Source organism: Carassius gibelio, chromosome A18 (genome assembly GCF_023724105.1).
Source record: "Carassius gibelio isolate Cgi1373 ecotype wild population from Czech Republic chromosome A18, carGib1.2-hapl.c, whole genome shotgun sequence".
Classification (NCBI taxonomy): domain Eukaryota; kingdom Metazoa; phylum Chordata; class Actinopteri; order Cypriniformes; family Cyprinidae; genus Carassius; species Carassius gibelio.
This window is the reverse complement of record NC_068388.1, coordinates 2,271,910-2,288,011: the sequence shown is the minus strand read 5'-3', so window position 1 is coordinate 2,288,011 and position 16,102 is coordinate 2,271,910. Positions and strand designations below refer to the sequence as shown.

General features: G+C 34.7%; 1 protein-coding gene across 8 annotated transcripts in view; it reads left to right on the top strand.

The window, feature by feature from the left end:
* The window catches only part of LOC127934751 (DISP complex protein LRCH3), a 32,767-nt gene extending 17,100 nt beyond the window's left edge, over positions 1-15,667 (top strand). Inside the window, exons 7-22 of one of the 8 annotated variants that reach the window (XM_052532331.1) lie at positions 12-105; positions 211-337; positions 428-573; positions 665-741; positions 1,064-1,109; positions 1,204-1,344; positions 2,253-2,300; positions 2,430-2,483; positions 2,871-2,951; positions 4,221-4,292; positions 5,786-5,819; positions 5,925-6,026; positions 7,585-7,685; positions 7,866-8,003; positions 8,109-8,186; positions 12,163-15,667. In XM_052532331.1, the coding sequence (XP_052388291.1) occupies positions 12-105; positions 211-337; positions 428-573; positions 665-741; positions 1,064-1,109; positions 1,204-1,344; positions 2,253-2,300; positions 2,430-2,483; positions 2,871-2,951; positions 4,221-4,292; positions 5,786-5,819; positions 5,925-6,026; positions 7,585-7,685; positions 7,866-8,003; positions 8,109-8,186; positions 12,163-12,321 (1,498 nt within the window). In that variant the 3' untranslated portion in view covers positions 12,322-15,667. Of the gene's footprint in view, positions 1-11; positions 338-427; positions 574-664; positions 742-1,063; positions 1,110-1,203; positions 1,345-2,252; positions 2,301-2,429; positions 2,484-2,870; positions 2,952-4,220; positions 4,293-5,785; positions 5,820-5,924; positions 6,027-7,584; positions 7,686-7,865; positions 8,004-8,108; positions 8,187-8,426; positions 10,976-12,162 lie in introns of those variants that run through there. The other 7 variants (XM_052532327.1, XM_052532325.1, XM_052532324.1 and 4 more) reach the window with 7 other exon arrangements.
* Positions 15,668-16,102: the final 435 nt, after the last annotated feature.

Genomic DNA, 16,102 nt, shown 5'->3' with positions numbered 1-16,102 from the left:
TTGTTTCTCAGTGCAGAGGATTTGTTTCCCGGCCGGCCGTACGGAGCTCTGGACTCTGGCTTTAACAGCGTGGACAGCGGAGACAAGAGGTGGTCAGGAAATGAGGCAAGTGTTATTCAGATCACTCTTATCAAGAATCTACTCTATCCTGCTGTTGTTCTTTATTATCGCTTTATTTATTGTTCCGTTCCTCCTCTTCCCCATCTAAAGCCTTCAGACGAGTTGTCAGACTTGCCGTTGAGAGTGGCGGAAATCACCAAAGAGCAAAGACAGAGACGAGACCGAGAAAGAGAGCGCGAGGATCCTCGGACGGGGTCTCACGTGACCAATGGCACATGTGAGAGGCTCATGACACACCACGGTTCAGTTCTGGACGAGAAGCGGTCCATTACAGGAAGAGTAATTTTATCTTTGTGTCTTTCTGAAGTGGAAACGGAGATTGAACAGATAGACTTCATTGACAGCTGTACGGTGGATGATGAGGGGGAGGATGGGCGGAGCCGTAGAGGGGCGGAGCCTGTCAGCCTCAGCTCACAGTTCATGGCCTACATTGAAAGACGAATCACCAGAGAGGTGCGCACTTCTGCTTAATGCTTGATCACATCACTTCTAGTCAGATTTTGTTGTTAACACCGAGCTAATGATAGCTTTATTATGTTTCTAGGGTTCACCTGTGAAGACCAGCCCATTCAGAGACTTGAGAACCGATGATCCGAGACACCAAACCTCCTTAAATAACCGGTACTGAGCTTATTAAACTTGATCATTACAATGTGTAATGTACTCTCCACACTATCATAAACAGTAATGATCTGGTTTTTCATGCTTGTTTCCCACCTGCTTTTATATTTTTTTTATTATTTAAAAAAAAAGTTTATATATAAATACATAATTAAATAAATATATATGTATGCATGCATGTATATGTGTGTGTTAATCACATAATACATAAAAAATTGACAATTCAGTAAAAAAAATAATCGATTTAAACAGAATTAAGTCTGAACAGAGAAGTCAAATGTCATCTGTGTGTTCACTAAAAGTTGTTTTCTCTTCTCTTTAGTGGTGGGTCAGATACAGCGGTCACATCTTCGTTCACTCATAACCAGGTGAGAGTCCCGGGACACATACACCACTCATTATGCAGCCAATCAAATGAAAGCCTGTAGATTTACTCTGGTTGTGTGTGTGTGTGTGTGTCAGCGGTCCGCTGGTGTGTTGTCAGGTTCTGGTGGCGGTGTGGAGCGAGTGAGAAGAGAAGCTCATCTGGCGGCTCTGCGGTACGAGGAAGAGAGACAGAAAACAAGATCAGTGCAAAGAGATGCTCTTATGAATAATGCCAAGGTAAGTCTAGAAATTAGCATCACACTTGTTCCCTTCACTAAAACCCGATCTGATTTTTCTGGTGGCTTTTGAGCTATTGCATTAAATGGGCTCTGTGACCAAAAAACATTCATGATGCATATATGCTTTATTCATCATGATAATATTCACAAATTAACACAATCTTTATGAATTTTGAAGCCTAAATACAATTATACAATTTTCTTTAAAGTTTGAGTTTAGAGAATAGTTTGCAAGAGCATGATTATAAACACAGCGAGGGTGTAAAAGCAGACTAGGAATTAAATGAATTTGCCTGTTCGGTGTGAAGATGTTTAAGTGTCCCATTTAGACACTTGTTAGTGACCATTTGGGGGAAAAAAATCTTAGAAAGCAACAGTAAGTGCATCATCCCAGCAGAACTGTAAAGCTAATAAGATATATTTCACCCAAAAATGAAGATTCGGTCACCATTTACTCACCCTCAAGACGTTACAAACCTTTATTAGTTTCTTTCTTCTAAAGAAGATATTTTAGGGAATGTTTGTAACTAAATATTTGACGGTAGCCATCGACTTCTAAAGTATGGAAGAAATTACTATGGAAGTCAATGGCTACCATCAGCTTATTATTCAAAATATCTTTTTTTTTTTTATATATCTTCTGCTCAATAGATGAAAGAAACTCATAGTAACTTATTACCATTTAAATTTTTTGGGGTGAACTATCCCTTTAAATCTTGCTTTAGGCTACTCAAAGTTTACCAGTAGTTTTAATTTAATGATATTTGGCCTTATTCAGGTTACAGCAAAATACATCATGATGAAATTTGATCTGTAGCATCCAAATCCTGATCAGAAACGCTCCCCGGATCTGCCTGGTGGTGTTTCTAGAGATTAGAAATGCATTTTCTGTCTTTGTATTTTCAGCACAAGTTGTCTCAGAGCCCTTCGAAGCTCAGTCCAACAGACAGTGAGGTGAGTCTCCTCTTCAGATTTGCACAATCACTTCCTCCCTATCCATCACATCTTCCTGCTGTGTGTGTGTGTGTGTGTGTGAATGTGAGAGTGTGGCTCTGTGGTCATATGCATACTGTCCCACCCCAGAATCTGTACCCCTCCAGACGGTCCACTCACACCGATGACTCCGCCCTCTTCATGGTAAGAGCCAATCAGCTCGGGTCATGCGTCACCATCTGCCTCACCTCATTTCTCTTGTGTTCACCTCCCTTAACTTTGCATAATGTATTAACATGATTTAAGGTTATTTCTATTCAGTTTGAACTGCTGGCATCCTTTTTGAAGTTGCACTCAGTAATTAAAAGTTTACTCAAATAATTGCTGTCCTAGTCTAGTGGCTTGAAAATATTGTTTTTTTTATATTTATATTGACTATTAAAGCTTGCTGAGTGCACCTTTAATTTTAGATCTGCTTTTTTAACACGCCTGCCCTGCTTCTTTTTGCTTCCCTGTCTGCTCTCTTCATCTTCCCTCTGTCTTTCTCTTTCTCTTTCTCTTTCTCTCTCTGTCATGTTGGTCCTCTGTCAGAGTGAGTTTGAGCCCCTACTGATATTTGAGATAGACACAGATACCAACACTATAAAGAAGAGGCCAGACCCTCACAAACAGGTGAAAGACACAAAGACATGTTTAGCTAGCTCTCTAAATGGGGACTTAACATGCACTACTATTGATTAATGGTGTTTCACAATAAGTAGTGTTGATCATAATTAGGGTTAGGCAAGGTAAGGCAAGTTTATTTATAATGCACTTTTCATACAGTGGTGGCAAAATAGCTAAAAGCGGACTCCTGTTGATTTAAGTGAACCTTTGGTATTTCTAACTGACTTGATCCTAATGATCTGTATTTCTGCAGTGCATTGAGGTCCTAGACCATTTAGTGATTTATAAACAAGTAGTAATACTTTAAAATCAATCCTAAATTAAACGGAAAGCCAGTGTAAATACCTAAGGTTTATTCATAGTGATATTCATTTTTTCCCAAGATTTTTGTATTGAACTTTTGAAAGGTGCACCATTGCTCACAGATTTTCAGTTTTATATATATATAATCTATTATTTATTTATTTTTGTAGCCTGGATGATCTGCCTCCATGACTTTATTTATATAGACGCAAAAATTGTTTTTATTCAAAACTTTTTTTTTTTTAATTCTCAAAATCCTTTTTTTAATATATATATATATATATATATATATATATATATATATATATATATATATATATATATATATATATATATATATATATATATATATATATATAATTTAAATTTAAGTTTTAAAATGTAAAACAATAACAATATCTTCTTTTTTTGTGCCTGGAGATGATCTGCCTCCAGTTAATTTCTGTAGATTGCAAATAAGCTTATGATTTTTTCTTTATGATTTTATTCTCAAAAGTTGTTTTAAACTTGTCAATTTTAATATTTATTTATTTATTTATTTATAGATGAATAAATAATAATCCGCCTCCATCAATTTATTTCAGTAAATGCAAATAATCTTATGTTGATTTATTTACATTTTAGCAGCAGTAGTAGTAGTAACAACAACAACAATAATAATAATAATAATAATAATAATTATACTATAATATAGTAATTTATTTTGGTTTTATTTTAAGGCAAAGCAGATTATGACCCTTAAAAGAAAGCATTTAGAAATTTTGGAATAAATGAAAATGTAAGTTAATGCATTACTGCAGTAATATTTTCTCATCATATGTTTCCTGCAGTATTTTCAGTAATAAACTTATTAAATCTTTTACACTCTGACTATTCCTGAACAAAGACTTTCTCTTTCTCAAACCCTCTATTTATTTCCTGTATCACCCTTTTCCCTTTCGTTACCCTCTGCTCATTGCTCTGGCTGGCTAGTGTCTCTCTGCTGTGCCTCTGGATGGGTGTGTGTCTCCCACTTTCTCCGTCTCTGCCTCCTGTACGCCGCAGGTACTGAACCACAAGAGCCCGGAGAAGATCTGCCTCTGTCACTGTACTTCTGTAGATGCAAATATGATTAATGTGGATGATTTTTCTTTCAAAAAATCCCCACACAAATTGATTGTGGTTGCACTAAGATCTTGCATGCCTGAATGCAGCAAAGCATCATTTGATCAATCTGTTAAATAGGAGTTTAATCCAAAACAGGCCGCAACTCCGACAAGCATTGCTTAACAAAATATCAGTTTTTGGCCTTTTTGTTTCTTTTCGAACTGTAATAAACCTGAAATATGTAATGATTGACTGCAATTTTGTGACTTCGAGTCGTATTTGCATTTAATTGAGGAAATGATGCTGAAAAGCTGCCTGTTTAGGACGTGGTTTAAGATTTCAGCTGATGCATGTGCATGCAGTGTTGGGGAAAGTTACTTAAGTAATGCATTATTAATGCAATGTTGCGTTACTCCCTAAAAAAGTTATTATTACATTACTTGGTTACTTTTTATGAAAAGTAATGTTACATTACATTTGTGTTACTTTTGCGTTACTTTTTAAAATATTAACAGGGCTTGATTGTTTTTAAAAATTATAAGTTCTATTCATAGCAAATGTAAAAGCCCTTTCACATCATAAAGTGAAATGAATAAACCTCAGGCTGAAGGATTAAGAAGTAAATTCACTTTGTAGAACACAGGAGAAGAAGGTTCAACACTCTTCAGCAATTAAAAAACAACAACAATGAAGCACAATTGATGATAATTTTTGCTTATTAGTATGGTTGAACTGGATCGTCAAAGGTCAGCAGCAAAGACACTAGTTAATAAAATGGGATTAGTTATATTTGTGTTGTTTAACATATTCTATAGTGTTCCTGTGGCTCAAGTGGTAGAGCATTGTGTTAGCAGCGCAAGGTTGTAGGTTCGATTCCCAGGGAACACGTTAGGTGAAAAATGTTTGCCTGAATGCACTGTAAGTCACTTTGGATAAAAGCGTCTGCTAAATGCATACATTTTAATTTATACTGAGTTTGCATTTCACTGTTTTAATTAATTTTGCTGATTACTAAACTTTTTTTTTTTTTTTTTTTTTTGCTAGTGGAATGAATTAATGCACATTCACATTTAGTCTAGAACTACATCATGTTCACACAACGCCTCTGTACTCCAGATTTCTCTCAATATGGGGACAGGAGACTTGTCAGTCAATAAATGTAAAAAAAAAATGTTAAAACTTTTGAAAAAGTAACTCCGATACTATGTTTTAAATTAAAAAATAATGCATTACTTTACTAGTAGCTTGAAAAAAGTAATCTGATGACGTAACACTGTGTGTGCATGTTTGTTTCGGGTTTGGAAGTTCTCACATCAAAAACCTCGTTTAAAAGTGAGGTCATTAAACTGTGAAGAAAAGTTGTGATGGACATCTTCGTAAGATACACTGTTCATTATTTGTGTTATTTACACTGATTTGGCCTTTTCTTTTTTTTCTCCTTCCTTCGGTAGCAAGGTGAAGATTATGCCTCGGTGTCACCCTCCGGTATGTGTTTGTTTAAATCAGACTTTTTTTTTATCCTCTTTCCTGCTGTGTTATCATTAATCTCTTTGTCCCACATCACATTTTAACTCTTTGCATGTCGTGCAGCGCTCCAGTCCCCTCAGTCCCCCCCGTCCCCCTCCTGCGGCCCCAATCAGAGACCCGAGAGTTACCTGTTTCGCCTGAGTCAGCGAGAGGAGAAGAAAAAAGGTGTGTTCACCTGATGCAGACAATTTCTTCTTTGATTAAACATATGATGCTCGGACACTTTTATTTGTGCTTATGGGTCGTATTTTATATAAAATTACCACAGAAATCTAAAAAGTTATTTTATTTGACTGCTCAGTGCTCACTCCCACAATGAAGGTTTTTAAATAAATGTTGGTTTGTATATTTTAATGTTTTGTAATGAACTCCTGAAGTATTGTGTTTTAGCAGTTGCTTGTAGTCAGCAGTTTTGCATTATAATGTTTAATCATTTTGTGTAGCTGTTTCCTAACCCTCAGGAAAGAATTGAAGTACAAGGGGTTGTACCATTGCCTCCTTTATTTGCAGTTTATTTGATAGACTTTGCTTTGAATCTCATGCTGTGATTAGAGGTTGACCGATGTATCAGTTTTGCCGATTAATCGGTACCGATAGTTTATTGCTGAAACAATCGATTATCTGCAAAAATCCATGCTTTCTGTTAAATTATGTTATATTCGCCCCGAATCGTTGTTAATGTACATAATGAATTGTATGAGCATTTTCATCTAAACGTTTGTCTTTCCATGGCTCTAATAATGACTGTATGCTTCATTTATAGAGCTAAAATATAGATTGCTCTTTCCGTTTGCTCCATTTTTTAAACCATGAACTTCAAACTTATCAATGCCTAATTTCTCATTCTTGAAGTAAACTTTGGTCCGTTTTGTGAATAAATAAGCTGTTTTAGACCACTGCTCGAGTTGAATGCGACATCCATTTACATACATTTTACATTTATATACATTAACATTTGGTCAAATTTGGTAACAATAAAAAATATGGTGATAAAAAATTTAACATTTCATAGGGCCCTAAACATGTCATTTTTGTTTCAGTATTTTTAATTAATTAGACTTGCTTTATGATTAATAAACTTTTGTTTAACTATTAAAAAGTAGTGAAAAAAAAATTAAAATGGAAATGGAAATTTAACAGATTTCATAGGGCTTTCTTTTTTTTTTTTTTTTTGCACAAATAAAGCACTATTTTAGTTTTTGTTCAATATACATTTTTGGTGAATTAATCGGTATTGGCCAGTGTGGTCCAACCTAGCTATCGGTATCGGCAAAAATCCATTATCGGTCGACTCTTGCTGTGATGATGTCATTCGTCGTTGGTTTGTCTTGAATTCTTAATTGAAGAATTTAAAATCCTTATAGAGAAAATGTGAGAAAAGCTACGGGAATCAAAGTCACTGAAAATGTGTCAATGTTGTTACTGTTAGCTAAATAACTGAAATTGAATATATAATTGAAGTGCTCATTGAAATAAAGCAGAAATATAAATATTAAATTGAAAAAACATAGACATGAAAACAAATGTAAGTTAAAAGCTAAACAAATATTTTTAAAAAATAATTAAAAAAACAATATAACAGCTACTTTAAAATATCAATAAATACTGTGTATAAATACTAAAATAGCTGGCCTTTTTTTGTTGTGCTCCGTTACAAGCACGTCAATCATTGCTGCTGATTGTTACTTGGTGACATGCTCCTAATGAAATGCGTGTTTTGCAGGAGAATCTGGCACAGAGAAGGCGGAGCCGGTGGAAGCCACTCCCACACAGAGCCCCGCCCCAACGGGAGAGGAGGCGATCCTAATAGAGCAGCTGAGAAGGGTGCGTCAAACTCCTTTAGTACCCTCCCCTTTCAGTTATCCATCATTTATGTATCTATTATTTCTATACGTATATATACTTTTTATTATTATTGCTATGTAAAAATGTAGCTTTAATTTATATTTGGTGCAGTTTTAGTTTTTATCCTTTTTCTTTGTCTTATTTGCATCCCTCCTGTAGAATATCGAGTGTCGACTCAAGGTGTCCTTACCTAGTGATCTTGGGGCAGCTTTGACTGACGGGGTCGTGTTGTGCCATCTGGCCAACCACGTGCGTCCCCGATCCATATCGAGCATCCATGTACCCTCACCGGCAGTGGTGGGTGACCTTTTGGGGTTTATTTTAGTCATTGCTACGTTTCTAAAGTGTATGTGCGAGTCTGTCCATAGGAGGATATTGGCTTCATGTTTTCTCTCTTTCCAGCCCAAACTGACGATGGCCAAGTGTCGACGAAATGTGGAGAACTTCCTGGAGGCGTGCCGCAGAATTGGAGTTCCTCAGGTATATTTGGTCTCCTGCACTTTAAGTCTTTAAAACTAAATAAAAAAATTAATTCTCTGCTGCATGTTTGCTTCAAACATAACATCTGTTGCTGTTTCCTCTAGTGCTGTCAAGTTTTAACACTAATACTACTAACTCTTTCTCTCTCTCCCTCTATTCCCTTCCAATTTAAACCATCCCATCAACCCCTCGTTGTGTTTTATTTGTTCCTCTTGGTCCTTGTTTCGGCCCTGTGGGCAGGATAGTTTGTGTTCAGCGGGTGACGTGCTGAAAGGGGAGGTGGTTTGTGTATTCAGGCTGGTTGAGGCCTTGCTCTCCCTGGCTCCGCCTCCTCTTCACTCCGCCCCTTCTTCCCAGCTGGCTGGATTTGCCCTTTTCTACCTGTCAATCATGTCGCTGCTGTGTGCTCTTTACTGCCACCTGGTGCCAACCCTTTAAATCACACTTCCTTATTGATCATAGCACTAAAATATCCAACTGTTTGTGTGTTTGAGCAGAATAACAGGATAGGCTGTGTTTATGTGCACAGATATTACATTTATAGTGATACTTTGCTAAGCTCCGCCCCCTTTGTGTGATTTTGTCCGCTTTGAAGCATTCAAGCAAATTTCAGTAAAGTGTGCTGATAAAATGATACAAGTTGATTGAATTGTATTAGTGCATAGACTGGAAAGAATTGTGATGAAAGAAAGGCCATTTCTTTAAAGGAAATTAAATTGCACTACTGTTCAGTTTGAGGTAAAAGATTTCATTTTAAATATTTTTAAAGGAAGACTTTTCTGCTCACCAAGGCTGCATTTATTTGATCAAAAATACAGTAAAAACATTAAAACTGACAAATATTATTACAATTTAAAGTAACTGTTTTCTATGTGAATATCTGTTCAAATGTAATTTATTTCTGTGATCAAATCAGAATTTTCAGCATCATTACTCCAGTCTTCAGTGTCACATGATTCTTCAGAAATCATTTGATTTCTGCTGATTTGATGCTCAAGAAACATTTCAGATTATTAACAATGTAGAAAACAGTTGTGTTGCTGAATATTTTAGTAAAAAACATTTTATCTATTATTAAGATTTTTTTTAAGTATTTAGAATTTTAAAAAATGTTTTAGTGTCATTTTTGATCAATATAATGCATGCTTGCTTAAAAAAAAACATCTTTCATAAACAGCAATAGTTGTTAAGATGGGATTGGTCAGTGGTGTTATAAGGCGGGGCTTAGTGCACAATCATTTGAGAGTGTTTATATGCGCGTGTGTGTAGAGAGCACATTTCCAAGCTTCATCAAAAAGCACAAAGATGGGTGGATTCACCCACTCAGCCTTAAATAAGACGACAGAACGAGCCTTTCATTGTGCGTTAGTACTGCTGCACACTTTCCCCATGTTTGCCAAAGTGTATGAGTACTATGTGAAGCTTTTGAGTTTCGGAGGGTTTGCATGAATTAAATTCTCCCAGATGTTTGTGAAAGACGGAAATGAGACCGAGGATGCCAAACCATAAACTCCCCTTTTGTGCCTTACTGTGTGTGTATGTCAATGTCTTCCACCTCACAGTTAGCACAACAGTTCACCTACAAATAAAACTTAATCACCCTTATGTCATTCCAAACCTGTACGAGTTGCTTTCTTCCATGAAACACAAAAGCAGAAATTTGGGCATTCCATAAGACCTTCTCTTTTCCATACTGTTTTCTCACACAGTACTTTTGTAACATAGTGCACGAGTCATATTAACTTTAATTGGGCCTCATTCATAAAAACATAAGTACATTTGAAGTAAATTGTTAAAAAAAACCCTTCATAAACCTCAGATTTGATAAACAGAAGTTTGTTAATGAATTCCGGTCTTCAGTCATGTGTGGTCATTCATAATTAGCATAATCCCACCCACAAATTACATTTTAGGTGGATTATGTGTACAGGAACGCTGGTTGTCCTTGTTTGGCTTCAGTGTATTGCATAAATTCAAAATAAATTAATTTAATTCTTAAATTAAAGCATTGCGATATAGACAAATACTGCTTGAGCTCAGAACAATTGTAATCCATTAAAAAAAAAACGCTTTTGAATCATTTTTGTTTATCAATGAAATTTATTTTTACATTTAACTAATTGATTGATTATTTAAAACGGATACATTTTCTTATAATTGCTTTAATAATTATGTACAACACCAATAATATTTAAATGCTTTTGTGCTTTCTTCCAAAGTGACTTTTTATATTGATCTCGTATTATTTTATTATGATAATTTTGTGGCAGTGTTAAATGCAATTATGCTAAATAGTGTTATCAAAATGCAGTTTGCTTAAAAATAAGTATTGCATAAACTTAAAACTAAAAGTAGACATTATTTAATGCAAATATGAACTTTTATGCATCCAAAAACTTTACACACAAAAGTCTGCTTGTGTTTCAGGAAATGTCTCCTTTTGTCCAGAAAGTAAAGCATACATGTTTTAAATGACTTGGGGTGTGTAAATAACATCAGAATTGTCATTTTTGGCTGAACTAACCCTTTAAATAGTTAGAAAACCACTTGTAACCCTGCAGTGATCAAGCCTGTTGTCAGTCGTGCACCAGAACACAGTTTACTCAGTACATGCCTGTTGTTAATAAATATACAGTGTAATATATTCCTAACACATGTAGGAAACGCAACAGCGGTCGCAGACGGTGTGTGAGTGTATTTGTCAGATTTGTGTGCCATATTGCCTGATTTTCCTACAGTCTGACTGTTGTCGTCTTCTGCTTTTCTACAATAAAATCTAAACTCATGCATCGGCTGTAGATGTGTGTTTTATCGCTAGTTTAGTTGTGTGTTTGAGTCTCAGAGTCACAGCTGTATATTGAGTAGATAGATGGCTCATCAGTTTGATTTATCATTTATATTTTTAGCACAAAGAGTCTAGTTGATGTAAAATTTCTAGGTTGTGACAGGTTTTGAATGATTTTTCCATCTCTCCTCCTCTTCTTCCATCTTTTTTTTTTTTTCAAAAAGTTTCCTTTACTTTACTTTCATCTCGATTTAAGTCCTTCTTTAGTTGCACATATTATCTGTTTTATTGGAGTTCCTTCATTATTATAAATAGTTCACTCAGAAATTAAAAATTGGTGAAAATGTGCTCATCCTCAGGCCTATCAAGATTAGGATGAGTTTGTTTCTTCATCAGATTTGGAGAAATGCAGCATTGCATCATTTGCTCAGCAGTGGATGCTCTGCAGTGAATGGGTGCCGTCATAATGAGAGTCCAAACAGCTGATAAAAACACAGTAATCCACTCCAGTCCATCAGTTAACATCTGAAGAAGACAAAAGCTGTGTTTTTTTAAGAAACAAATCTATCATTTAAGACGTTTTAACTTTAAATCGTTGCTTTCTGCTTAAATACAAGTCTATTATATCCATAATAACACTTTGTCCAGTGAAAAGGTCGTCTGGTCTGAATCAGGAGAGAAATCTGCACAGATCAAGCACTGTTTAGAAGCCAAAACAGCTTTAAACGAATGTGCGACTGGATTTTGAAGTGAGAGACAAAAGGAGATGCACTTTTTCAATGGAAGAATAGTTATTACGGACTCATATTTTAGCCAAAAGCGACAGTTTAAAGTTAAATCGCCTTTCGGACAGATTTGTTTCTTACAAACGTGCAGCCTTTGTCTTCTCCAGATGTTAACTGATGGACTGGAGTGCTGTGGATTACTGTGATGTTTTTATCAGCCTCTCATTCTGACGGCACCCATTCACTGCAGAGCGAATGTGACGCAATGCTACATTTCTCCAAAACTAAAGTAGAAGCAATGTTTATTTTTTCCTGAACCTTTCATATTTTGGGTGAACTATTCCTTTGATCATTACATTTTTTAAGTTATGTTGATATTATAATTTTGTTTCTCCATTAACACACCCTTTTCGTCCCTATTTTGTTCGCCCCTGCTCTGTGTGTGTGTGTGTGTTTACGGCCGCAGAGCCAGCTGTGTCTCCCTCTGCACATCCTGGAAGAGAGAGGTTTGCCTCAGGTGGCCGGGACGGTTCGGGCCCTTCTGGATCTGGCCCCTCCGAAAAACACGCCCTCCCCCAGCACGACCCCCGCCGGGCTCAACACGGTCTCCCCCCTCGCCCTGTAGGACCGAGAGCTAAAGGAGTCTCCACCCATCACCCCCAAAGATCTTTAAGACCCCTTTCTGATCTTGAGTGACACTCAGAATGGTTCTGTAAGGGTAACACACACACACACACACACACACACATACACACACTACCTGCTCTTCAAACCCGGAGAGAAGAGATGACTGACGAGACCTGCGAACATGTCCAGAGACTTCTTTGAAGCTAGATTTCTATTTCGTTTTTAACACTTCATTATCTTTAACTATTATGGGTGGTGTTTATTTTTATTCTGTATTGTTTTTATTATTATTATTATTATTATCGACTCTGAAGTTATGTGAGATTGAGAGTTCACGTATCGGAGTTACTTTGGCTACTTTGGTTTAATCTCACAAAAACCTGCGCAGGTCACATTTCACATGAAATAAAATAAGATGACACTTACAGAAATGGAAACATTTTTTAGGACCACTGTGATTTGTGTGACATTATTTTCATAACGTGCAAAACAATTTCTCATTATCACAATGCAAAGAAAAATGTATTTTTTAAATAAAACTTTTTTTTTTTTATAATCCATTTGAATATTGGTCTATTTTTTTCAGTGCATTATAATGCAAATAAAATGATGTATTTATATAAATAATAAAAAACAATTTTAATAAACAATTTGCTTTGCATTATACTGCAGTGAAAAATAAATACATATTTTTTTTTACACAAATTTTCATGGTGTACTGTTATTATGATAATGAAATATTAAATAAATTGTAAAGCATTTGAATTTATGAAATTAAATTACTTACATTTATTAAAATAACTTTATGCATTTATTTTATTAAATTAACTTAATACCTTTAATTCGTGAAGATTTAAATAATCGTTGTATTGCCATATCTGTACTGTATTACAGTAATGAGAATAATTATTGAATAATGAGAATTACTAAAACGAAATAATAAAACGTTCAAATGCATCATGACAATGAGAACTGGAGCAGGAAATGAATTCATTTTTATGAAAGTAATGTCATAATGAAAAAGATAACTAAACCTTGCCATAGACTGTTTTCTTGTTTATTTTAGGTGAAGTGTGGCGTGTTTCCGTGAGATTCAACTGTGAGCGTTTAGAGAAACGGTCCAGAGCAGCGTGTAAATGACTGAATGACACTAATTCGCAGCTGTCCTAGAATAACACACGAGGGATCCAGAGAGTTTCTGTACAGTTTTAGTGTTTTTTTCTTTTTCTAATGACCCTTTTAGTGCTACTTTGAGTACTACAATCGCACCAGAAGAAAACTATTAAAACTTAAAGAGCTCACAGACTTTATTGACCTAGTCAAATTGAGAGGCATATTAAAGTGCTATAGCAATGTTTAGCATGATGGGCACAGTTAAAAAACAAAACAAAAAAAATATATATATGTAAAGATGTTTGAAACACGGTAAATGAATAAAACACTTATATTTTCATAGCCTATTTTCGAGCGGCGAGGGCTGATTTCTATTGCTGTTGTGTGTTTATATGTAACTGGTTTTGCATGTGTGGGATTCTGGGTGTTGGGAGTTGGACTGAAATGGGACGGCAGTATAAAAGCTGTTTTTATTTTATTTCCTTTTTATTGAGATTGTTACATTGGCACCGTTGCATGTCTTTGATTATGGATTGTCTTCAACACAACACACGTCTCCTCCGGGGCCCAGACGTCTGTGTGTGTGGTTCACTCGTTGAGGATGTAGGCTTTGCAGATCCACTTGGAGTGAGTCCTGAACACGGTCAAGAGCATGACCAGGTCATTACACCCCAAAATCAAGAGAAATCAATTATGTTTACTTATTTTTCATGACAAGTAAGCACATTTTTACTGCATGCTTTAAAATATAAAACAGGTTCATTTAAATAATGCACAATAATGCAATGGGAATGTGTTAAAGCAAGTTTTTTTTTATTGTTATTAGTATGCTAAGAATTTCATTAAATGATGCTTTGTAGACTTAATTGTCTGCATTATAATGTTGTGAAAAAAAAAAAATTAAACACGATTTGTTCCCCCACTGCATTATAACACAAAAATAAAAATGAAACATGTTTTTTTGTTTTTTTATTCAAATAATACAGTATAATGCATTGGGGGAGGGGAAAACATTTTCAAACAAATGTTTACTGCATTATAATGATATTAAAAATATTATTTTAATAAACACTTTTAAACTTATAAATAATTTTCTTAGCATTATAATTCAGTAAAAAACTATTAAAATGTTTTCCCCCCTCTATGACGCTGTGATTCATTATAATGCAGTTTTAAAAAAAATACAACACTTTCCGCTGTTTAATAATGCAAAGAAAATAAAATCCCCAATAAAATTCTACTATGTATTATTTAAAAAAAAAAAAAAATTAAATATTAAGTCTTTAAATATTATTTATTATATAAAATTATAAAATGAACTCGAATGACAATCACCATAATTAATCGTTTTAATTACAATAAACCACTTTGCTGGTAAGAATTTTGTTTTTATAAATATATATATATATATATATATATATATATATATATATATATATAATTAAAGAAATAAACATTTGATGCGAAAATGTGCTTATTTATTATGAAAATAAAATAACAATGAAAAAAAAAAAAAAGAAAAAGCTTGACAATAGGCTACATTTTCTTTATGCAAAAATTATCTTAAAAAAAAAGGTCTTTTTTTTTTTTATTATTTTTATTTTTATTTTTATGTGACGATGAAATGTGACCTGGGCATATTTTCATGTGATTCACTCATAGGGTCATGAACATGCTGTTATTTATGTGGGTTTCAGAGATAATAATGCCACATTTACAAAACTCCTCATCATCTTTAATATGCCTGATAAAAGAAAATACTGAGAGCGGAAGAAAGAGGTGTAGAAAACCGACTCATTTAAGTTACGGTTTCAACTTGCTTTTTTAGAGACTTTAAAATGGGAATTAAAAGTGGTATAAAAATATCTAACGAAAGGTTTTGTATATTTTTACTATGTTTGTTTTTAGTTTTCTCTATAAAATGAATAGTTTGACTAGGGTTATTTCCCCAGCACAGATCATGTAGTTTCTTCTGCAGGGTTTGTCTCTGCGTGTCTGTACAGTAATAAATACATTCCATACGTTTATAAGTATGAACCACTGTCCACCTGAAACACGAGGACCTACTGTGCGCTTCCAGACAACCCCAACATTAGCCGTTTTATTTTCACGCTTTTGTTTTTGAACACTTCTCCCTGCAAAACATTTTCTGTAAAATTTTGATGTTGGACATGAGATGGTCTGAACATTTGGATTTATGAAATATACATTAATAAAAAGTTTCCCATTTCTGCTGCGGTGTGGTTTATTTGGACTCTTTCGATGTGCATTGGATTTGGATGCAACAGTGTCTTTATTTACAGGTTTTTATTGTTGTTTTGAGATTTTTGCAGGTCAGGTGTATTTTACATTTACACGTTTGACCGCGGTCACATGCAAATGATTCCCTATAAAGTTGTGCTAGTTTTCCTTCTCTCGTGTTTAAGTCTGTTTCTTCTCATGCAATAATTTAAACACAAATCATTATTTTATCTACAGCTCATTTTATTTGAAAAATGACAGAATTGATTATGGTAAAAAATTACTTTAAGCACAAATATATCTGTTATTGTTATTCTGGACTTCTGTCTGATTGTTGCACTTTTTTTATTCAAAGGAGCGAATGTTTTTTCTGCTTCGTCCTTGTGTTTCTCATTATTCACATGCCTTCAAGGCCTTTTTTGTTT